The sequence below is a fragment of the Vidua macroura genome, chromosome 8 (genome assembly GCF_024509145.1).
Source record: "Vidua macroura isolate BioBank_ID:100142 chromosome 8, ASM2450914v1, whole genome shotgun sequence".
In the NCBI taxonomy this organism is placed as follows: Eukaryota; Metazoa; Chordata; class Aves; order Passeriformes; family Viduidae; genus Vidua; species Vidua macroura.
In genome coordinates this window covers 29136921-29160511 of record NC_071578.1, presented here as the reverse complement: position 1 = coordinate 29160511, position 23591 = coordinate 29136921, and the positions used below count along the sequence as shown (strand labels likewise).

The 23591-nt window shown below is 42.3% G+C and overlaps 1 protein-coding gene across 1 annotated transcript in view; it reads left to right on the top strand.

The window, feature by feature from the left end:
• The window catches only part of ANK3 (ankyrin 3), a 314256-nt gene that overhangs the window by 193262 nt on the left and 97403 nt on the right, over positions 1-23591 (top strand). The window contains exons 10-17 of the mRNA XM_053983225.1: positions 3162-3260; positions 11148-11246; positions 15754-15951; positions 17666-17764; positions 19328-19426; positions 20679-20777; positions 22778-22975; positions 23467-23565. Coding sequence (XP_053839200.1) covers positions 3162-3260; positions 11148-11246; positions 15754-15951; positions 17666-17764; positions 19328-19426; positions 20679-20777; positions 22778-22975; positions 23467-23565 — 990 coding nt within the window. The remainder of the gene's footprint in view (positions 1-3161; positions 3261-11147; positions 11247-15753; positions 15952-17665; positions 17765-19327; positions 19427-20678; positions 20778-22777; positions 22976-23466; positions 23566-23591) is intronic.

The window sequence follows — 23591 nt, the reverse complement described above, 5'->3', positions numbered from 1 at the left end:
ACGATTTGTCATCAGAAAAATTAATGATGGTGTTGTCTGAGGTTTTTTCACTTCTCAGTTCACGTTCTTAATTGTGACATGAGAGATGGGGAAGGACCATACACATGAAACTTCTAGCTGTGATTCTTTACCACTTGGGACAACACAGTATTGACCAAAGACAAGTGTCTTGGCCTGAATATCAGTGTAAAATTATTCAAGTATTCACATCATCCATATCTTCCTTCATCTGTTTGGAGTCAGAACTCTCAGCCAGCTGAATTCTTACTTCACATTCTTTGCTACCAGTAAAAGCTTAAATAGCTAAACAGCAAAATTAAATTCTGAATAGAGAATTGCCCCCTCTCTTTTTTCCCCTTCTTTTCCTCACAGTGTTTTCCTGAGATGTTAAGGGTGAAAAAGGTTAAAAGTGTTTTTAATCCTTCATCCCTTCATTTTTTTATGAACTGTCTGATCAGGTTAGTAAAGTTCAACAAAAACTGCAAACTCCTTCCAAGGGAATGAGTGCCCTTTCCTAGGAAAGAGGAGCTCTTTTGTCATCTATAAGGACAGATATTACACTGGACATATTGAGCTTAATTTGCTTGATTCCTCCTGCTCCATTAATTGTTTCAGGGAAGCTGTGTGTCGTTGGTTTTTCTCACAAAATTTTTTTGGTGCGATCACATCCTTTCTCCATCCATCTCTTTGTGATGTGAATTTGCTGCCTATTTTCAACCAAAAGTAACTCCAGGTTTCAAGGTGATATAGACATTATATTTATATGGTTTTTTGTAAAGACAGGTGATCACATAGAGCAAAGATGGCTTGGTAGCTCTCGAGTTCAGTCGTTATTCAGTGCTGTAGAATTTCCTCACATTTCCAGCCGGTGTGATCGCCCCTGTCAGAAGCTGGGAGAGAAATATGCTGTCCTAATAGTTTTGGTAGCAATCCAGAAATATGAATGTCATTTGAACAGGACTTGGTTTTGAGCATGCAAGTGGATATTTTTCATTTTTTCCCCCCATTGCAAGCAAACAGTGTCACCTAACCCTTAATTGCTAAGGGGAAGCCATCTCTTACATTTGAGCTGTGTATTTGCCAGCACTCATCCCTCTATTCCAGAATCAGCTCTCCTTCATTCATGGCAGCAGGAGCTTTGACTGGCAAATACATAGATCCAAAGTGCACATTCTTATGTGGTTATGCCCTCCCTTGTGCTGCACTAGATTCAGCTTAGTATTGAGATGAATGAATTCCAGACTTCTAACAGGTGTTTGTCTTGTCTTTTGTAATGCTGTCCCTTCCTCCTCTATTTCTTTCTCCATGCTTGGAAAATGCTTCTCTTCTGTGCACGAGGCAGTAAATTATTAGTACTAAATTGTTTTGATGTATTAACAGGGCACTAGGGTCTGTTAGGCTGAGTTAACCTCTTTACCCCTTAACATCAGCAAGTAGAAAAAAGTGTTTCTTTAATCTAAATTACCTGCAGTACTCTTTACTTGAAGACACAAAAGTTATTTCCTTTCCCATTTTTTTCTCAGGAAAGGAGAATTCATTTCTCTTTCCCTCTGACCTCAGTAACATCTTTTCTCCTGGGAAGAGAAAAAAAGCAGAAAGTATCTCCACATAATTGTTTTTCTCCCCTTTTTTTCTGTCCTTTTTGTGACTGTACAGTAATGTAGTGACCCCATATTATATCCAGTGTCAGCTCCCAGTCAAATAGAATTAACTCTTTCTTCCAAAACCATCTCACAGAAAATTTAAGTGTCAGATAGTTTTACCTCCCTGAAAGGACCAGACATGCTGCACTTTCTGTTTTGTGTGCTAAGCATCTTCTTGCTTTACTTTGCTTTTTAAAGGAATGAGAAGCAACCCTAGCACAGTCATCACTTTGATCCTCTAATGATCATGAATATTGTAGAAAGGATCTCTGTCATTTAACCTTGCTAACATGTATTTTACCTCTGTGATAATATTAATTAGTACTTTCTAGTACCTGTGAGTTTGCTTCATAGTGAAATTTTGTGTAAATGAAAACGTAGCAACTGCATGAGGTACTTGGTGTTATGATTAGGCTGTGAGTCAGCTTGTCACACCTGAGAGGGGATCTTTTCTTGGTGCTGGTTTTCCATCACTCCACTCACCTGTGGTTCCCTGCTGAAGGCTCTGGTAGCCAGGTCAGACAGCCATACCCCTCCCTGCTGCTCAGGGTGCCTTTCTGGTTCAGCCAGCCACGGGACACACACTGCTGCATTCTGCTGGGTCCCAGGGCTGCTGGTTTTCATAGCCAGCTGTTTGTGCTGCCCTGAACACTGAGGAACACATCCTTTACCATTCTGTGTGTCTGCATACACTAGCTGTGTGCTCTGTTTAGATCCTTTTATTTTCACTTGGCTCCATATGATCAAATATATACAGGACGTGGCCTTCATACGCCACGAGATAAAGGATTCAGCAGAGCATGAAGGGACGTGCTGGCTGCATCTTGTTAAGGAAGTGCCTGTGTGTGCTCAGCGTGGGTTATGTAACTGTCCTGGATGTGCAGCATCCCTGCCTGTGCCAGCCTGCCAGGCACTGCTCAGGGAAGCACACACACTTCTCTGCAGCCCCACTTCAAGCACAGTGTTGCACCCATTAGAGGAACAAATTGAGTAGGCAAAATTAACAGCGGAACTGAAACGAAGGTGCTTGCCAGGCTCTCAGAGTTTGCTGATAATGTGTCAGAAATAAGTAATGCTGGCCTCTCATAATTTTTGTATGAGATCTGCAGATGTAATGGTTTTTTTATTTTTCTATGGCTCCTACAAGGCCGGTGAAGTTGAAGTATGAATCCTTATCACTACAGGCTCATAAACAACCACAGCTGGATTAAATTGCTAAGATTCAGTAAAATTGCATAAGTTCAACCCTTAAGCAAAAGTTGTGAGCTGAGGCACAATCACATCATCTTATAACCCTAACAACAATTTGACTTTTGCCTTCACCCTGGGTATGTTGAGATATCAGGCCAGTAATTCACATGTGAGGTTGAACACAGCTTGCTTTTGCTTTCATGCTCCCAGGGAAACCAACTGTGTTATGATTTAGCAAATTGGGCATAATTCACTCTGTGAGCAAACCAAAACTGGAATTCGTGAAAGACAGATGCATATTTATTTTCATGTTGTTTTCTTCCACAGAATGATATCACGCCATTGCATGTTGCATCAAAAAGGGGAAATGCAAATATGGTCAAACTCCTACTTGATCGAGGAGCTAAAATTGATGCCAAAACAAGGGTAAGCTCAAGTGTGAGTGCTGCAAGTGACTGTGTGGAATTATTGCCTCTGACCTGTGTGTTGCTGTAGAGCTTAAATCATTCATCTTCCCAGCAGGCTACTACAGCTGCACTGCATTTATTTTTAATGAAATTGTTGCAGTAGGAGACTAACATTTTACATCTCTTACAGCAGTGTGTGAAACACCAAGGATGGCAAAGCTCAGAGCCAACCATTTTCCATGTTCCCTTTCCAGTGTTTAATTAGGAGCTGCTTTTATCTGTTTAGGAGTAGAGGTGAATGTACAGGAGGATGCTAAAGATAAGAATTCAAGCAGATATTTCAGAATTTGACTGCTAGCAGAGTAACTTTGAGCTGCAGTATGTGTTTGCCTTTCACTGTCCACAGGCAGTGTCACAGTGTGGTGTGGCTGATGACTCTCCTGCAGCTCAGGCTCTGTGTGGGATTTGTCAGCACATGTGTCGGGCACAGGGATGGTTTCCATCAGGCTGACACCTAACTCAGTGCCCTCAGTGACTTAGAAACTCGATGCATATGGTTATGTCTAACTGCTGGAGTTAAAACCCAACAAAACCGAAAAAAAAAAAGAAAAAAAAAAAGAGAGAGAGAAGGAAAAAGTTCAAATGTTTGGAAGTAAATCTGGACCTAGTGGTGCTGGTGCTGTGGGCTGTAAGGGCAGTCTTTCCAACACACTCCTGTGTGTGCGAGGTAACTCTCAAAAGCTGTCCCAGTAACATTTTTGACAATTATAATTTTCTTGACATGTTAATTTATCACCTCTACCTTTTCCATTTTGAATTATTCTGTATAAGTTCTACCATTCAGAATCACTCTAAGCAAAAGAAATGAATAACCTAAGCATAGTTTTTCTACAGTTGTTCCTGTATTCACAGGTTTTTGCTTGGTTACTGTAGTCTCTGAGATTTCCTGCAGTGCTTATTAGGCACATTTGTGGTTTTTTTCTCTGTCGAATTCAGAAACTGGGTCAATTTATTTTGTCATCTCTTTGTTCTCTCCACATGTTCTTCCTTATTGCTTCTATTTTACCTTTAGTATCTGATGGTTTATTTTTAAAATGTTTAAGTTTCTTTCTAGTTGGGCAACACGGAAGAGATGACTTTTCCTGGGTAATGTGGACAGTGGGTACAGTTTCTGGAATGAAATTCCAGCCTCCTCTGTGCCACATAGGGGTACCAGGCTGAGGAGTGTGATTCTACCTTGTGGTGGGCAGGGACACCGGTTGGTGGTGTAACAGATGTGCATTTGGTCAGAGCAGGGAGAAAGGGACTTGGTGGGGGATTAGTTGCTTCCCTCTGCAAGTATTTGTATGGCCCACTGCAGTCCAAATCATTAGGGACCAGTACTTTAAATAGTTGGAGTCAAGTTAGTTCTTTAAGTTAGGAAAATTCGTGCTCTGCTTCATTTCCTCTATCACAAGCTCGGGGTCAGACACCGGGATAATTTATGTAACTAAAAATACAGGCAGGGACGGAAACAGGATCTAGGAAGAGGGCAGAAGCATTAACAGCTCCTGAGTCTGGCACAGCTTCCCACTGAGGCAAAAGGCAGCGATGACTGTGGTTCACGAAGAACTGGTTTGTTTTTTCTGGCTCCCCCTGCTTCCCCAGCCACCCATCCTCTCCAGAGGTCAGGAGGGATGTGCAGAACTCTTCCTGCTCGTGCTGTACGTGTGCCACTCCCGGTTGCAGTGGGTGGCATTAGCAGGGGCAGGTTTCCTGGCAGTAAGGGGTGGGTGAAGCTGCGCTCCCGCCGGCTCTGGCTGCTCCGAGCAGGGCTCGGGCTGTGCTGTGCCGGGCAGGGCTGGGGGTGAGCAGTGCCGGGCTGAACCCGGGGTGAGCTGTGCCGGGCTGAACCCGGGGTGAGCAGTGCCGGGCTGAACCCGGGGTGAGCTGTGCCGGGCTGAGCTCGGGGTGAGCTGTGCCGGGCTGAACCCGGGGTGAGCTGTGCCGGGCAGGGCTCGGGGTGAGCTGTGCCGGGCTGAACCCGGGGTGAGCTGTGCCGGGCTGTGCTGTGCCGGGCAGGGCTCGGGGTGAGCTGTGCCGGGCTGAACTCGGGGTGAGCTGTGCCGGGCTGAGCTCGGGGTGAGCTGTGCCGGGCTGAACCCGGGCTGCGCTGTGCCGGGCTGAGTCCGGGGTGAGCTGTGCCGGGCTGAACCCGGGGTGAGCTGTGCCGGGCTGAACCCGGGGTGAGCTGTGCCGGGGTGAGCTGTGCCGGGCTGAGCTCGGGGTGAGCTGTGCCGGGCTGAGCTCGGGGTGAGCTGTGCCGGGGTGAGCTGTGCCGGGCTGAGTCCGGGGTGCGCTGTGCCGGGCTGAGTCCGGGGTGCGCTGTGCCGGGCTGAACCCGGGGTGCGCTGTGCCGGGCTGAGCTCGGGGTGCGCTGTGCCGGGCTGAACCCGGGCTGCGCTGTGCCGGGCTGAGTCCGGGGTGCGCTCGGGGCGGCGCTGCCGGGGCGGCTCCCGGAGCCTCGCCCCGCTGCGGGATAGCAGCGCCGGCAGGGCTCAGAAATCGGTACCAAAAGCAAGAGAAGGCTGAGAGGAATGTGGTGGTGGGTGAAAAAAAGACATTGTTTCAGGAGTGCCTGCCTGATTCTCATATTCAATAACAAAGATTAATTGCTCCGAGCTGGCACAACACATGTTCCTGCTAAATCTCTCCTGTTGTTCCAACCTGACCCAATGTTGTTTTCCAAGGCTGAACAATTAAGATATGTCAACTTCGTAGATATTTCTATTTTTTTTTAATCACTATTTTTCTTTTCAATGTCCCACATATAGAATGGCCCTACAAAAATACAGGATGACAAAGGCTCTGGTCATATCCTTTGCAACAGCATCACCACTGCTGAATGCATTGAAAGGCAAAGAGCAGCTGAGGCTGTCTTTTCTGATACATGTGTCAAGTCCTGCTTATCAGCTGGATGCCCAGGCAGAGCCCAGCCTTGTGTGTTCTGTGAGGGGCAGGTGCTGAATGCACACACAGCTTGATAACAGGTGGGATTTGCATGTGAAAGTAAGTGAGTCTCCTAGTGCCATATTTATAAATGTGAGATCTCTCTCTTTTTTTTTTTTTTTCTTATTTTTTAAGAGATTAACAGAATTTTTGTATATAAGAGATAAGCAGATTTTTTTTTAGTTGTTAGGATAGGGTTATTTTGTCTTGGACATTATGATATTATTTAATTCAAAGATTGATTGTTGAAGACAAAATACTTCCTTAAAGGTAAATGGCAAAGCTTCTGTACCCTTATGAAAGGATAAAAAAAAAAATCTTGAAATTTCTGGTGTCTACTGCTCAGGGGGAGAAATTCTTAGGCCTTTGTTTCTCCTCTTTCATGTCTGTATTTCACCTTTACATCAGAATGCAGAACATACTGTTTTGTGTTGTTGACCAAACACTAACAGAGCCAGGATTTGCTACTCTGACTCTTAGATGGGACAGATTTATCTATTCAGCTGGCATTTTGTGGTCTGTTCCTGCAATCCATCCTCTGTATGGGATACTGGAATACTCTCCACATATTTTTTTTTTTTTTTTTATTCACAAAAAGAATCATTTTATAGATAAATTAATAAAAAGCCTTTCCTGAGTAATAAGTAAGTTGAGGTAATGATTTCCTTAGTCATTTACGTGAGCATTTGCGTTTGCTGCTGACAGATGGTCCAGGAAACTGCAGTGCTGAAGTGCTGCACAAAAGGTTAACATGAAGGGCTAAATCCTTATCCTGTTTAAATTACTGTAAAAGTAATCCAGGAGCTCCCACTTTCTCTGGATTCATTAGGACTGGGATTTGATGAGCACTATTATACTCTTACACACCTGCACACTGTAGTTGGGAATTGAGAGAACATATGAGACACATCCCAAAAATTATGTTAAGACTATTTTGAGACTCAGCCTTTTTTTTTTTTTTTCCATTTTAGTTCACACTATGTTGCATTGTTTATTTTAACCAGCTGTTCGTCTTCCCTCTGTTTTCTTTTTGTGTGTGAGATGTCTAGCAACTGGTATTTGGGGCTGGGTACTGACTTCTTAAGGGTACCCCTCAAGAACTATGTGCTGCCTGGGCAACTTTAATCATTCTGGTTTTTAGCCAAGATTCTGGGCAAAGGCCTGTTAATGTCTCATGTAACATGTTTACTGAATGTTGCCCTAATTATGTTTTTTCTGTCTTCCAGAAAAGACTTTAAAAAGTAAAATTTAATTAGAGAGGTTGATTAAATTAGCTTGATTTGCTTTGGCTGTCTAATACTGTATATGCCAAAGTGAATTTGAGTCTGAAGCAGGCAGCAAGCAAGTTTTAGCCTGGATTAACAGTGTTTATAATCCTCATTCTACTGATTTTGCAGCTAAACAACAGGCCCAGCACTCATATCTGCATGAAAACACGTGGGATGTGCTCTTTGAAGATGCATCAGATCATGCATAAGCTGCTCCAGAAAAACCACATGTATTAAGATATGAAATAACTACAGTAGCACTGCCTTGGCACCCTGAGTGTGCTTTCACGTGCAGGGAGAGCAAACCTTGTTTGTTGCCCTACTGCCCAGAAGGGGCAATTTGCAATAGTTTGCCAATGGAGTGAAGAATTCAGGAGACCTGGAGCATGGAGGGGCTGTGGGACAGAGCCCTGCTGGGCTGAGTGTGTGCATGGAGAGTCACTCAGCAGATAAACCCTGGAGGCAGCAGTAATTGCTCCCCTGGGAATGTGTGCTGTTACCTCTGGCCCAGGGGACAGGAGTGCCTGCTGCTCCTGCCAGGGCTGTGGACAGGCTCTGGGACTTGGCTCAAACTCTCACAATACTGCTGAATATTTATATAACATTTCAGTTTTTACTGGGTATTGTGCTTAGTTTCATCGCTCTTAGATGGGTTAGAAGCTGATGGTCACTGATGTGAGAGCTGTGGTCCTGAGGCTGCTGTGGCTTTGGGAGACAGCCCAGAGGATGCCATGATGCAAGGGGAATCCTGGGTGAGCATTGACAGGGAAGAGGTAGCTGGGGAGTACAAGGAGGCTGCTCTGTGCTGACCCCATGCTGCTCAGGGCTCCCTTAAAGCCACGCGTGGTGGCGAGGAAACACACAGCAGCAGGAAAGCTGTTTAGGGTCCAGTGTAACAAGATTAGGGAGTTACACAGGTACCTGAGTGTCAACAGGGACCAGAAATAATGCTTAGGTCTCATTTGTATGTGTGTGTTTAAAATAAAAGCTAAAGCAGGCAGCAGCCCCAGAGATGGGTGTGCAATGCTAATGGGAAGCTTGTACCAAATCCTAGCTCCTCCTATTGTCCTCTTGGCTTTGCTGAAGCTGCTCTCAGGCTCTCTGGAGGGATAGATAATACAGATGATATGATTTATCATGTCAGTGCATACTTACAGAGTCCTTAATCTGCAGATTATTGTCATAATCGTTTGTAATGGTTTTTCTGAGCCATTGCAGACTCATATTAAGTCAAGTATGCTTCCTAATACATGTAATGTATTTTATGCTTCACATAGTATAGTCTATGTGAACAGTAAATAAGCAACTAGAAAATCTCCTGACAAAGTCAGTGAAGTCTTGCTGAGCTCATAGCAATCTGTTTCAATCTCAGAATCTCTTTTTAAAAAAGAAATCTTTCTGATCTGCATTTCAGATTGCCCCTGCACATTAATTTGCCTGCTCTGAGTGTCATGTACCAAATTAACTAAACCAGTGAATAGTGTCTTTTGAAACTACCAAAAAAAAAAAGAAAAAAAAAAAAAAAATCTGTGCAGCCAAATGATCTGTTGATCTGTCTTGGAGTGTATTTGCTCTTTGCAGAGAGAGACCTGGCATCATGTGACCAATAGCTGTAGATCAGCTGTCCTGACAAGCACCCGCGTGCATTGTCCTGTCGTGTCCCATGTGATGCATCTGCTGGTAGTGACTGCTGTGTGGCCCAGAATGAGGTCCAGCTGGCCAAGCATGACTGCTTGCTCCTCCTGAGCCACAGAAACCTTGTCAGCCAGAAATACCCACAGAGGGGTGGGTGCTGTGCTCTGGGAGCACTGGAAGGGTCTAGACTGGTACAGGAAGACGATCAAATGTGGCTCATTCTCTGTGAGCTAACCATGGTATGTTGGTGAAATGGCCTAGGGAGGTGTTAAATCTGGAAAATGGTCTCTAACTTTGGTTCCTGACCTCCTTGAGTATCTGACTTTGATGTAGCTGCAGAATGTGATAATTACAGGAAGTAAAAAGAGTGAAGAATCTAACATACAGCTCTTGCCTACAGTTCTGTAGTTACCTAGCCTTGCTGGGTTTAGTTTTCCTTCCCATACAAGTTTTCTTTTTTTTTGTAGGTGATATTTTCATATCAAATGTTTGTGTCTGCTCAGTACATGAAATGCCCTCACTTGTGGGAGATACTGGTGTAAGAAATATGCATTACCCATTTTAGACACTTGTGAAGCTATGGAAAAACATTTGCAACTCAGCTGAAAAATGCTTCATTTGTGGGTTTTGGTATCTTTTCTCTTTGTCTTTACTTAAGTGTTTTGAGCAATACATCTTGAATTTGTAGTGTCACTTTAACAAGATGCACTTCCCAGTACTTTATGGGCTGAAATAGCAGAAAGTAGCAGAAATTACAATAGAATTTACTTGAGAGGTGTCAGTAAGGACCATTGTGGGCCAAGCTGCATTCATCATGTGGGAACAAATTATTCCCTGAGTCAAGGGAGTAAAGTCTGAACCAAATTTTTTTTTCATCTATGTTAAAAATATATGCCTTACTTTAAATGGAAAAACATGCACAATGAGAACCATACAAATTTTAAATGAAAGTAGCAGGAAAAGTTTATAATGACAATTCCTACCTGTTATCTTTCATAGGTTTATCAGGAGCAGGCAAAAATGTAGAAGCAGGAGAATGTAATGCTCTCTGAACCAGCTCCTCCCTCTCCCTGGCTGCCCTCAACACTTTGCAGGGCTTAAGCTGATATTCCAGTAGAGTGTGGTTTAGGAATTACCAAGGAAGAATATTATAATTCCACATGAAAAGTATTATTAAGGAGGTACCTTAATAATTCTTGCTATCATAGAGAAATGGAGGGGGAGTATATGTGTGCGAAGAGAGTATGTGAGAAGGAATTTTAGATAATCTGTTGTATTAAAATGATGTGACATACTTATTCTAGACAATACAACATATGTTTTTTAAGAGTAGTGGAAGACACCAGAGAAAAGCCCCTTCCTTTGTGGCTTGTAAATGGAAAAAGCAAAGTTTCTGAAAACTTTGACATCATTATTTGCAACAAGCAATGGGATGTTGACTATTACTAAGCAAACTATTCTAAAGGGGGTATGGGCAGTGTGCCTTGACTCTAGGCCAGTCATTCAGCTGGAGGTCACATAAGCACAGTCTACACAGTGAGACAGAAGTGAATCCAACATACTTCCATCACCTGGGATTGAGATGTTTCTCTCATCTGCTGTACGCTTGTCAAAATCAGTGTAATAAAAAAGTCTGAGGAGGATTTTTTTTCCTCTCAGACTAACTGACTATCCACTGACTCCAATGCATACTGACAAATGAGAGACCCAGTTTTCTCCATGGCATGCAGGCAAAAAGCACCTGAAGTGCAATCTCATCTTTATCTTGCATGTGAAGTGAGGGTCTGGAAGGGGCCCATTGCATGAACACCAGTGTGATATGACTATTTACACATTCAGAAAATCAGAGCCAGAATGTGCTCTGTTGGTTTGAACAAACAGGTTCAAGTGTTCATTTGCAGAAGAGCAGCACCTTGCAGGAATGAATGAGCCTCCTGGGACATCACAGGTCACACAAAAGTGTGCAAGACTTTAGCATGTCTGACACTAATCAGTTATAACTCTGTATCCCACAGGATGGGCTGACCCCCCTCCACTGTGGAGCAAGAAGTGGCCATGAACAGGTTGTAGAAATGCTGCTGGATCGTGGTGCCCCTATTCTTTCCAAAACCAAGGTAACTGATACTCTTTCCTGGTGGGATAATCCTTGCACATTTTTTTCTTTTTCCTAATGTAATTCTGTATGTCTCATATATTTAAGGGCTTGGCAATAACTTTCCTATTTCTTAGTTATTTAAAGTAACTGTGTGGGAGCTCTCCGAAGTGAATGCCGTATGTAGAGCACGTCTGCGTATGTAAAATGTGTTAAATCAAGATATACAAGAAAAGATTTCTGTGCCAACCAAAAAGGCTTGTGTGGTAGCCCTATCCCTCAGAATTTCAGTAGCTGAAAAACTCTGTGTCTATCCTGAAATAAATACACGGTGATTACAATAAATCTTCAGCTTGTACCAATTTACCCTAAGGCTAGAGAAGAGACAAGGGATAAAAATAGAGCAATGTCCCTTTGCAGAGACAGCTCGTATTTCCTAAGGACTTAGCCTGATTATCAGATTTTCCCCTTTCTGGCTTTCTACAGTTTATCATGCAAAATTCTTCCTGATAATTTCAAGTCACCTGCGCCAGGGTGCACAGATTGCTTTAGACCCAAGGGCTGGCATTAAAGGAAGCACTTGCCAGAACTCTCCTGGCACTGGTCTCTGCTGTTACTGCTGATTCCAAATCTCAGAGCAGCAGCCTGCTTTGCACCACTGCAATCCATGGCTTCCCCATTCAGGGATGACATTTGGGCTGTGCAGTTTGTTGAGGTTCTTTCTGAAGATAACCTTCCACTACATGTTTTTTTTTCTTAGTCTGTAACCAGTGTGTTTCAGCAACATTTCTGTTCCGTTGTTATTTCTTTTCTCTCTCTGTCATCCTGTCCTATTCTGTCTCAGCACCCTTCTATATTCTGCTTTTCTCCTCCCTCCTTTTTTTCCCCCTTTACTGGATTATATTTAGCATTTGTTTGGGGAGGTTGGCACCAGCTTTCCTCTGCTCAGTGAGTCACAGGCAAAGGCTGTCATGGGTAATCTGACAGACAGTTTTCACCCATCCTCTGCATGTGGAATTTCCATGGGCTCCCACAGTCCTAGCTTGCAAACTCCATGAGCAGGGGAGAACCACAAGGGGCTTTCTAGGAACCCCTTGGGCCACATCTGCCACTTGTGGAGCCTAGAGCTCATACTCCAGGGAGAAAGGCTCTTCCACCTTCTTAGAAAGATCTTTTTATTACTTAAAGGAAAGAAAAAAAACTCAAACCACCACTAAAGCAAAACCAAAAAACCCCCAACCAAACAAAAAACCACACAACAACAAACCAAACCAAAGGACACCTACATAAACACACACCCTATTTCTTCCATTTCCACCATTGTAAATGAAAACCAATCCTAGGGAACTACATTTCTTTGTTGAGTGTTGTTGTATTTTCAGGTGTTATCCCCAAGCTTAAGCTGCTGTTCAAGGACTGTAGGTTTTGAATTTGTGGCTCTTCCTGAGCAGACTCACACAGCCTAGCCCAGAGTTCACTAGACAAAATCAGGCAGATTACATGGGATAGTGGGTTAGAAATTGCCTAAGGCTGAGAGACAGACTGGATGTTGATCTGCAGCAGCTTATATAAACAACTTTTGCAAAATAAGAGCCCCCTCTGGAAGAGGGAAAGCTGTTACATGTTAAAAAGTGAACAGAAGAAAGTGCAGAACTTCCTGCTTTTCCTTCTGATGTGTTAATTTTACCACTTTCAGAAGGTAAGCTAGGAAGTAGCTGTACCTCTGAATGGCATAAATGAATTCATTCATTTGGCACTAAACTGCAGTACTGTCCTCTGCAAAAATAAGTGGCTCCATTCTCTTCAAATTAAGTCATATATTATTTGAAATAGGACACATCTTTGAAAGAATTTGAACTTCACAAAGTTTTCACATGTTATATAAAACTCTTTCAGAATAATAACCAGGCTGCAGTTTGGTAGCTATTTCCTGCTAGAGATGGTTTAGCATAGTGCTGACCATTTTTTGCACTGGAAGATCCTTAGATTTATTTTCAGGGAAGGCGGTGATTTAATGGATTATATGGGGGTTTCTACAGGCAAAATGAAAAGGGAATTCTAGTCCTGAACATGCCAATGATTTTGGATGTAAGACGTTACATCTCTGTAAATAACTGTCCATCTTTTTTTAATTACTGGTTTACCAGACTTCTTTGGCTCTTTGTCTTTTTTCTTTTTTCTCACCCTAGAGTTAATGGCACTTTCCCAGATTAAAGCTCTTTGGCACAGCTACAAAATAAGTTCAGTAATTTTATGTTTACCTGGTCAGACTGTTGATACTTTGTGTCATCTCTGTGGTCCTGTTTTGTTCTGAGGTTTTTCTATTTGGTTGTTTTAAGGTATGGTGTGACCTTATGGTCCTTAATGGTCAATATCTTTGATGAATCCTGAACTTTTTTCCCTTTTAATATTTTCTAGGCAGTCTTTAAAACAACAGTAATGTAAGAGTATTTGTAAAGTGTCTCCATCCTAAAGTACCAGATCACTTCTTAGGGTCATTGTTGGGTTGTCTCTCACAAGAAGGATATGGGCCTGGAGAACGCTCTTGCCTGTAATATTTTTCTTTTGAATGTGGCATTGAAATACTGACTTGTGTAAGGTTATAGAGTATCATCAACTGCAACAGAAATAAGCCTGTTTTAGAGTATAACAAAAGGCAATTTGCCAATTATATTTTTGTCTTTTTTATCTTCTTTAGCATCCAGTCTTGTCTCTTACTTTTTTTGCGTAAGGTCTAGCTAGCTGCTGCATTTCTCTTGTCCATGACAGATTTTTATCAAGTATTTTGCTGATTTTTCAAATTGGCTCTGTTTCTTCCTTTCTTTTCCATCCATGTCAGTCTTTTTTGTACAGGTCTCTCCTATAAGGGAGTCCCATATCAACTTCTCAATCTCTTACTCCATTAATAAGCATGTTTTATTGGCTGTTACTGTGAAGAATGACACTTTTCACCTGAAGGATCTTTCTTATAAAAATGGAGCAGGATGGTGTTTAAAGTTTCATGATTTTTTTACTCTCACCTATAAAGCATCATCAGTTATAAACTGTTACCAGGAGGACTTGGTGACCAAGGGAAATTAATCTTTTTTGTTCTACTGTTAACTACACTAGAAAACAGTGAAAATATTTAAAATGTCTTGCTAGTATCAAGCTTCTATGCAGATAATTGCTGTAGTAGCCTTTGGGAATGGGAGAGAGGCTTATCCAAGCCAACATAAATCACAAGTGAGATGCCCATGAGATAATCTTACTTGAAAGAAGAACTGTGTCCGAGAGTATCTGTGTCTCAGCACTGCAAGTAAACTGCTCTCCAGTTCTGACAGGATGTGCCTGTTTGCTTTCACCATCCTGCTTCCATCTCGATTTAAAATAGAGTTCCACTGCGTATTTCCACCTTTCTTTCGGGTTCTGGCTGTTGTCACATGGCCAAGGGAAGGGTCTGTTTCAGAGCCCGAGTTCTCGGCTGGTTTTGCCTCGCTCCTTTGCCTTTGCTGGCTGCGGTCACATGAGGGCACTGCGTCTGTGAGCAAAGGTTTGTGTTTCCCGATGCAGACACAGTGTACTGGCAGTCACTTACAGCTTATAAACTATTGTGTGCTGCTACAAGAATAGCTTCTGCACTGAAAACTAATTTTGGCATCAGAAGAATCGAGTAAAAAAAAAAAACCCTACAGCTGGGAGGAGGAGCTATGTACCACTGCTAACAAAGGCTCTTTCATTCTGGCGTATATTTTTAACCTTTCATCATGAAATAGTGTCAGGCTTTTCAATTTTTTGAGAATTTTATTCTCGTAGTTTTATTCTGGAAATATAATATATTTTGGCAGCTTGTTCAGTATTTTGAACATGGCAAGACACTGGTGCATGAGTCTCTCTCAGGTGTTTCCCTGGTGGAACAGCTTTACCACTGCTGCTGGTAGGTCACAGCATGGAGGTTTTGTTCAGAGATTTTTAGCCCAGTTGAAGCTTTTGGTGTTTTACCAGTGTGGACTGGGAAGAGTGGTCTCCAGAGCTGGATAATGTAGTCTAAGCATGTGTACAACCCAAATTCAGGAAAACATGAGTGGAGGGATGAAGGAAGGCTGTAGAGTTCACAGAGTGATGCTCTGACCTGTGCTGCCATGCCTGGTTTATATGGGCCACATTTAGAGTGGCAAGTTTAACTCAGCTTTAAAAAACAGTAAATTCCTTGGCTGGGGTGTTAAAAGTCACAAAGTGCTGTTCCTCATGTAAATCATGTAAATTGAGCAGCTTGTCTGAGGCATGCCATGGAAGGAAGCCACATTTAGAGCATGGCTGGTATGTTATGACGGTTTTTCAGTCTGGGGCTGCCTACAAACTCTAACCAAACAAGCTTCAAATTCTGGAGTAAGAACCCCCATCCTCACGCTGAACATGTTAAGTTTATTTTGGGTTCTCTCTGGGCTTGTAAAATTCTTCATACAACAAACACTCCAAAAACAACGCGGAGGAGTTTCCCTTCTCTGAGCATCCTCTAACCCATCCGTGCTGGGTCTCTCTGTTGGCAGAATGGTTTGTCTCCGTTGCACATGGCAACACAAGGGGATCATCTAAACTGTGTTCAGCTCCTGATTCAGCACAACGTGCCTGTAGACGACGTCACCAATGACTACCTGACGGCGCTGCATGTTGCTGCCCACTGTGGCCACTACAAAGTCGCCAAGGTTCTCTTGGACAAGAAAGCTAATCCCAATGCCAAAGCACTGGTGAGTACACAGCAGGGCACTGCTCACAGCCAGACATTCCTGCACAGTTGTGCTGGGACTTACTGGGAGTTACTTTCTGCCAGCTGATGGCTGACAGAGAGGCTGTGCTGTTATTGCTGCAGCCCAAGAACAAACGCTCAAGGTTCAAAGTGTTAATAATGTACCCTGCAATCAGAGAAGACCTTTGCTTGCAGACAGTCAGCAGTGATTTATGAATTTCTAGTGTAACTAGAGCACTTTTGCCTCCTGGTAGGTTTTTATGATTATGAGTAGATGAAACAGCTGCAGACATAACTGCTGTAGTTTTTGGTATGGAGAGAATCCTTATTTTCCAAGTGTTTGTACAGAGAAAATAATCAGTGATGTTTAAAATGGAGGGAATGGTTATAAGTTCTCAGTGATGTGAAACAGTAAAAGGTAGGAATGAGTTACATAATGAGTATTTGTGGTATTCTATGTCAATAGAGTCATATGCCTTTCTACTTTAGAAACAACTTCAGCAGCAAAATACATTAGTGCAGGTAAACTGCATACAAACAGAACATATAAATGCCTTTTGTTCAAATTGCAATCTGAGTCCATTCTGTTTAAAATGTCTCTTTGATTTGTTCAAGAACTGTTCCAGACAAATTTACATTCTGACATGAATTGGGCTGATTGGTTTCACAGCCTGATGCTAACTCATTCAACTCCTGAAATGTTCTGTGAGCTCCTGAAACCCTCATGAGCCAGGTGGGATTGACTCTCTTGAAGGCAGCACAGGCTCCACAGATTTCCTTCTCTCAGCCCCTGTGCTTTGTGTGGCAGATCAGCCTGCATTCAGGTGTCTGTGGTCAGGCTATTACGATATATGGAACACACCTGAGCTCACCCTGGACGTTGTCCACTGCCAAAGAGAGGGGTGAGAGCTGCTACCCTGGAACAGACAATGACATGGACCTCACATCATAAAACATACAATATTCTTTACGATATGGCAGGTAAAAAGGATGATTTTGATCAGGTCTGAGGGACCAGCTCTGCCAGTTGTTTTCAGAATGTTCTGCAAAGGCTCTGTTGTACCGAGCAGCATCAACATTCAGTGCTCTGAACTGAATTACTGTACCAGTTGTGGGTGCTCTGGACAGCCTATTTTCCTGATTTACATTTTTTTCTGGGGTATCATCTTGTACTAAATAAGATGATAGTTCTAATATTCCCCCACTGCACACATCTTTTTTAAAGGAAGAGGTGAAACACTTCTAGTTGCAGTAAGCTGACAGGGAATGAATGGAAAAAAAGAAAAAAACAAAACAAGTAGTAAAAATAGTTTAGAAGACGTAAATTCCAGAGCCTGTAAAAAGTAAAGTGCTTTTTTAACCAGCAGTTCTAAAACCCACCCCAAATTCCCAAAAACTCCAGCAGAAAACCCTAGCCAGTTCAAAGTGAATATGGTAAGCAAAAAAAGAAAGGTTTGATAGTTTTGCATGAACTGAGATTTTTTAATAAATTAATTATTGGAGTGGGCAGTATATTTCATAATTAAAACTGGATATATGAAATAGATCTTTATCTTCTTATAATTTTTTACTTTCTATTACATGAAAAATATAGTAATACCAAAATAAATTTGTGAGCTGTTCCTTTAAAATGGAAAAATCTATTTTGTGAATTCCATAGGCAGTTCTATTTTTTAATTACATGAGGGCATAAAAAAGTGTGTTCTTATTTCCAGAATGGTTTCACACCTCTTCACATTGCCTGCAAGAAGAACAGAATAAAAGTAATGGAACTTCTTCTAAAGCATGGTGCATCAATTCAAGCTGTAACTGAGGTAAAAAATGGTCTTTCCATGCTTGTCTGCTTTTCTTACAAAATTCATTGTATCTGTACTGATTAATATTTCAGTATTTCTGAAAGAGCATGGACCAACTAAGTTAATAATTATTTTCAATGAGATATTATGAAATAATAAAATTGAACAATAAAGTCAGTTGCCCTAATGAATCACAAACAATGGATATATGTTGGGATTGCAGTGAGAATAACAAGTGAAATGTAACAAAAATGGCTTCCTAAAATCTAGCATTTCTGCCCATTTTCTTTCTGTAATTTAAGGCCTTAAGGATAAAATTTGCTCTGTTACAGACATCGAGGTGAAGGCTATGCTTTACTCAAGTCCTGTTTTAAAAGGTGGTTTAATTCAGACCTTGTTTTGGCTTTCCACAGATAAGTTGTATTCTCCCACCATCATACATCATAAATCAGCTAGAGAGAAATCAATATGCTGTCACTTCAGTCAGCATGAGAAAGTCTGCACCCGGTTCTTGGAACAATTCTGAGATTAATTTAGTACCTATGGGAATTTTTATCTCCATGTATGTATAGTGTACCAAGTTAGGAGATGAGGAAGGATCACATATATGAATGTGTGACCACTGTGGAATGGGCCATGTTAGAAAATGACAGGGAATTCCATGGATTAAACAAGGTGCAATGGGGAATAGTTCATCTCCACAAAATGGAGTGTGATTCAATGAGTGTGGGGTTAAAAGCATTTACTAAATTGTTTGAAACAGGTAAAAGAATTTACACACTCAGCCAGTTATTCTGCCTTCCTGCTCATATTTGCTGTTCTACATGAGAAAGGAAGATAAATGTTTTCCTCACTTCTTCCCTCTGGGACCTGTATATATCTGTGGGGAAGCTACCTAAACCTTGGGGATTTCCAGAGATCCACTGAGCTTTCTCCTTCTCTTGGTAGCAAAAAGCCCTTCTGAAGGCTCTGGCTGACTGTTGGTACAGCTGCAGGAGCAGCTGTGAGGAGGCTTTAGGGTGATGCTACGTGGGGAAATACTAACTACTGATTGGATTTTTAAAGCAAAATCCTTGAGGTTATGCCCTGCTGGATGACTGCTCCCTTTTTTCCCCTCTCTTCCTCACTCCCTCTCTTTCTCTCCAGTTGGGCTTTCATATGCTTTATAAGGGCAGCGATGCAGATTCATGATGGTGATCTTTTTTGCACAAGCTCAATGTTTCAGAAAGCCTTGCCTTTGTACCAGGAATGCTTCTATATTTTTTTTTTCTCATGATCCAAGACAATATTTAGCAAATGCCTAATCTTAATCTTGCTTAGCTATGGTTGATTTTGTTGATGGAGAACCACTGAATTCCTTGAACGTTTATATGTTTGCTCATGAACCGCAGTCATAGGTGCTCCCAATCCTGTGTGCCTTTTGATTTAAGCTCATGTATGTGGTTTTAAGAAGATAAAACCCTCTCAGAAGAGCAAGCAGCTGGGTTTTCTCACTTTAGAAAAATTTATGTTCTCCTCATGATGTTCTTGAAAAGGTATGTGGAAATAAGTATTTTAATTGAGCTTTGGTCTGTTTTTCAGTCGGGCCTAACTCCAATCCATGTTGCTGCCTTCATGGGACATGTAAATATTGTATCGCAGCTAATGCACCACGGAGCATCCCCCAACACTACCAATGTGGTGAGTCACAGGTTTCCTTTCTGCAAGGCAGGACTGGGAATGAATGCGTGATAATATCTGGGAGCAGTACTGGGATCAAGTGCCTAATTCTGCTGCCCACCACCCACCTCCATAGCACCTGTGGCTGGTGCTGGAGTCATGGCAAAGTGCAGCCTGCTGACTTCTACCTGGAAGATGCTTGGCAGGTTGAGGAAATTTCCAAAGGGGCTGACCCTAAGCAGGCTCGAATCTCGTGATTTTCTGAAGTAAAGAACGAGAACATACTGTAGCTTCTCAGATGTGATTTTTGAGACCTGTGCTTGACTGTTGAGCACTCTTTTCCCAAGACCCCGGGGGTCTGCCATTTAAGGAAAATTCAACAGATTGCAGCAGATTGTGGGGACATATTGCCTGTGTCCATCCAGCTGTCCAAGCACACTCCTCTGCTGGCTGTGTGCTGTGTGCCCCAAGGCTCCCGGGGCATGTGTAAAAACTGAACTTGCTCTTAGATGGGTATTTGAAAGTTGGCAAGTGGAAGAGAAGCAGAAGCATGTTGATCCTCTTTATCAGTTTGGCCTCCTTTTCACTTTTCATACACAGGTGCAGCCAGAAGACAGTATTTTGTAAAAGTCTTCACCTGCTAATTCTATTAAATTACATAAAAATGCAACACCTTTTGTTAATTAGCAGATGTTTGTACCGAAAGACACATTGATACCCAAAAAAAATAGAAACTGCTTTCCCTCCTGAATTGTTCTGGTTTCCTTGGATTTGTCTTTCATTAAGTCCATGAAGCCTTAGATGAATGCACTCAGTAATGATTTTTTTTTCCTTCTTGTTCAGCTGCCTCAATGCTTGTCAGATAACAAATGATAGTAGAGGCATAAGGCATTACAGAAGGAAAGCCAAATATATGTGTGCCTGAATATACAAAATTTGAAATAAATATTTTACTAAATTCAGCTCTATTTAAAAGGACATAATTTTAACATTGCTAGTTATATGAAAATTGCACTGTCTCTTTTCAGCAAAAAATAATGACAAACACTCTACTGAGTTGGGAAACTGACCCTACAATAAATTGCTTTGCAGCACACGGTGTCAGGTCAAATATTGATTTAATCTTACATCTTACAGACAAGTACAGCAGAGTTTTCTAGCGGAGATCATTCTGAGCTGGGTCGCCGGTATTTCTGTGTTTATGAAGCACGCTGGTGTTTGTTCTCCCTGCAGTGTGTTTTTAATTCTGTTCTGTTTTTGCTGCTGCGTGCAGAGAGGAGAGACAGCGCTGCACATGGCAGCCAGAGCTGGCCAGACAGAGGTCGTCCGGTACCTGGTACAGAACGGAGCCCAGGTGGAGGCAAAAGCCAAGGTGAGGACATGGCCCAGGTGGAACAAACCTGGATGGTCAGTGCTGGTCAAAGCAAGCACTCACATTCATCTTGTGTGTGTCCTTCAGGATGAGGAAGAGGTGAAGCCAAGCCTTTGCAGTGCCCACTGATACTTTGTTATGTACCCTCTTACTGTAGCCACGAGTGGTCTGTAAGAGACAAGGCAGAAGATGTCAGGTTGATACCATCCCAGTTTTTAATATAAATGATCATGTGTTTGAAGAGTTTTGTTTTGATGTGGGATTTAAGGAGGGAGAGGAGTTCCTCAAATCTGCTTTTATTTCAGCAGAACTGGAAACCCTCGGCTTCTGGTGTTCCCTGTCCTGTCCCTAAAGCAACAGCCTGTATGTATTCAAAAATAGTTAGACTTCTAAAGAACACCACCTCAAGGAAGGAGGCACAGTGAGGGGACATAGCAGAGGGCTGGGAAGAAGGAACAGATCCTATAGAAACATTTGCAGTTGAGGAAGGTAAGGGTGGAGGAAAAAGAAATGGTCATGAGGCATGAAGGAACATGCAAAATTATGGAAATCAAAGAGTTCCAGGAAACAGGCAGGGCAAGGAGATAAATGGATGCAATAAATAGCAGTCTTAATAGGTAAACTCAGGAAATATTTTTCCCCAAATGGTCATAAAATGGATGTAACCTAAAAAATAAATAATTTTTCATTGTGAAATTATTTGTGAATTGGGTCACAAGTAAGTTTGCTTTTAAGATTATCTACTTATAAGGAACTCTGACTAAATATTTCTAGCTGGTACACTTTATATCTGCAAGGAGCCTGACAATAGAACTGATTCATGTGGTTTGTAAATCTCCAAAGACAGTCTTGAAAGTGAACAGCTCGTGCTCAGAAGCAGTCATGCAAATATTTTCTGAGTAAATTCACAGAATGATTTAATTTGTGAAAACTGCCATTGCCTGTGATCAGTTTGTTATCATAAATAACAACTAAATGCAAGCAGTAGATTTTACACCAGTGCTAACATCAGCTGTGAGAAATTTGTGGGAAACAGGCACAAACTGGAATCATTTAAGAACCACAAAGATGCTCCCCCAGTCAGAGAATTGCCCTGCAGAGGAGCAGCATTTATATCCTGGCTTGCTCCCATCCTAAATCCAGAGGTGTAAAATCACTCTTGGGCATGGGCAGAAGTCTCCCTTGCAGAGAACAGGACGTTTCTCAACAGGTAGGAAATTCAGCAGGGGAAAATGGGAAGAGAAAGATGCTTGGCCACACTGTTGTGATAGTGTGCTTAATCCAAAGATTGTACAACAGAGAAGGGGGAGGACAAAAATACAAAAACAAGATAACGAAGAGGTGAGAAATTGCCTCTTAAATGCTCGGAACAAGGTCACAACACCCTAATATTTTCAGTGAAGGAAAAGAAATAAACCGTGAGATTCATGTCAGGGAAATGCCATACTTAAAACTATTCAGATCATTGTCTTCTGAATGAGAAGCAGAAAATGACAATTAATTTCCACACCATGCTCTATCATCAGTTACACTGATGGAAAATTTAACTGCAAAATACCAAACATTCACTAGTTAAAAAAGCACAAAATTATGTTACTTTATGCAAGTTTCCAGGCAATAATTGATGGAGCTATTAAATGTTGCTGTGAAATATAGAAGAGATCAAGATGTGAGGAACAGAGTTATGCACTAGCTTTGTTTTAAGAAAGGTCTGCAAAGCAAAGTGAGGCAAATCCAGATAAGGAAGAAAATTGATCAATTTATTAACTTTTATGGATTATGTCACTGTCTGGAATATTTTTTGATGTGCTAACAAAGAGCAAGTATCTTTATAATATGACACCGAGAAAGCCAGTGTGCAACATTCACTAGCTAAGACCTCAGTGGAATTAATGCTCGTGTGCAATTTTGAAAAGTGACAGAAGGTGGGCAAATATCTCATGTCCCAGTGTGAGGGGCAGTTTCCTCACGCAGGCCTGTGTTGTTCCCTCTGTGTCCAGGATGACCAAACGCCGCTGCACATTTCTGCGCGCCTGGGAAAGGCAGACATCGTGCAGCAGCTGCTGCAGCAGGGAGCGTCTCCCAACGCAGCCACCACGTCAGGCTACACGCCCCTGCACCTTTCTGCTCGGGAAGGGCACGAAGATGTGGCTTCTGTTCTTTTGGACCACGGTGCATCTCTGTCTATCATCACCAAGGTGAGAGAGCTGCAGGAGTGGCAGAATCATAGAGCACACCTGTAGCAAGGGCTGCTTGTGAATTGAATGCTGCAGGAGTCATATACATGTACAGTGTGTGAGCTACGTTTTATTAAAGGGTACAAAGCTTCACGCTTGTACCTCGGGACCTGATGTTTAACACATCCCAGAGACCAGACATGCATTTTCTTGGAATGGAAGGAATGCAGGGCAGAAATTCCAGGCGGGTGTTGATAGGCTTGCCCTTGGGTCTTTGGTAGTGTGAAGAAAGGAACCGACTCTTCCCTTGTTTGAAGTAGATAGTGCTTTGCCCTGCAAGAGAAGGGCCTCCAGACCCCACAGGGCATTTGAGAATCTGCAGACTTCTGCCTGTACTCAGGACTATGTAAGGGGGTGGATTGAAGCAGCTGCATCCTTGCAGATCAGAGACAAACCTTGTTTGCCCTGAGAAAGAGTGCCCGGGGCTGCTATATTCCTGCTTTCTCTTACAGAAAGGATTCACTCCACTACATGTGGCTGCAAAGTATGGGAAAATTGAGGTAGCCAACCTCCTGCTTCAGAAGAATGCATCTCCTGATGCTTCTGGAAAGGTAGGACAGAAGAAACCACTGCCACT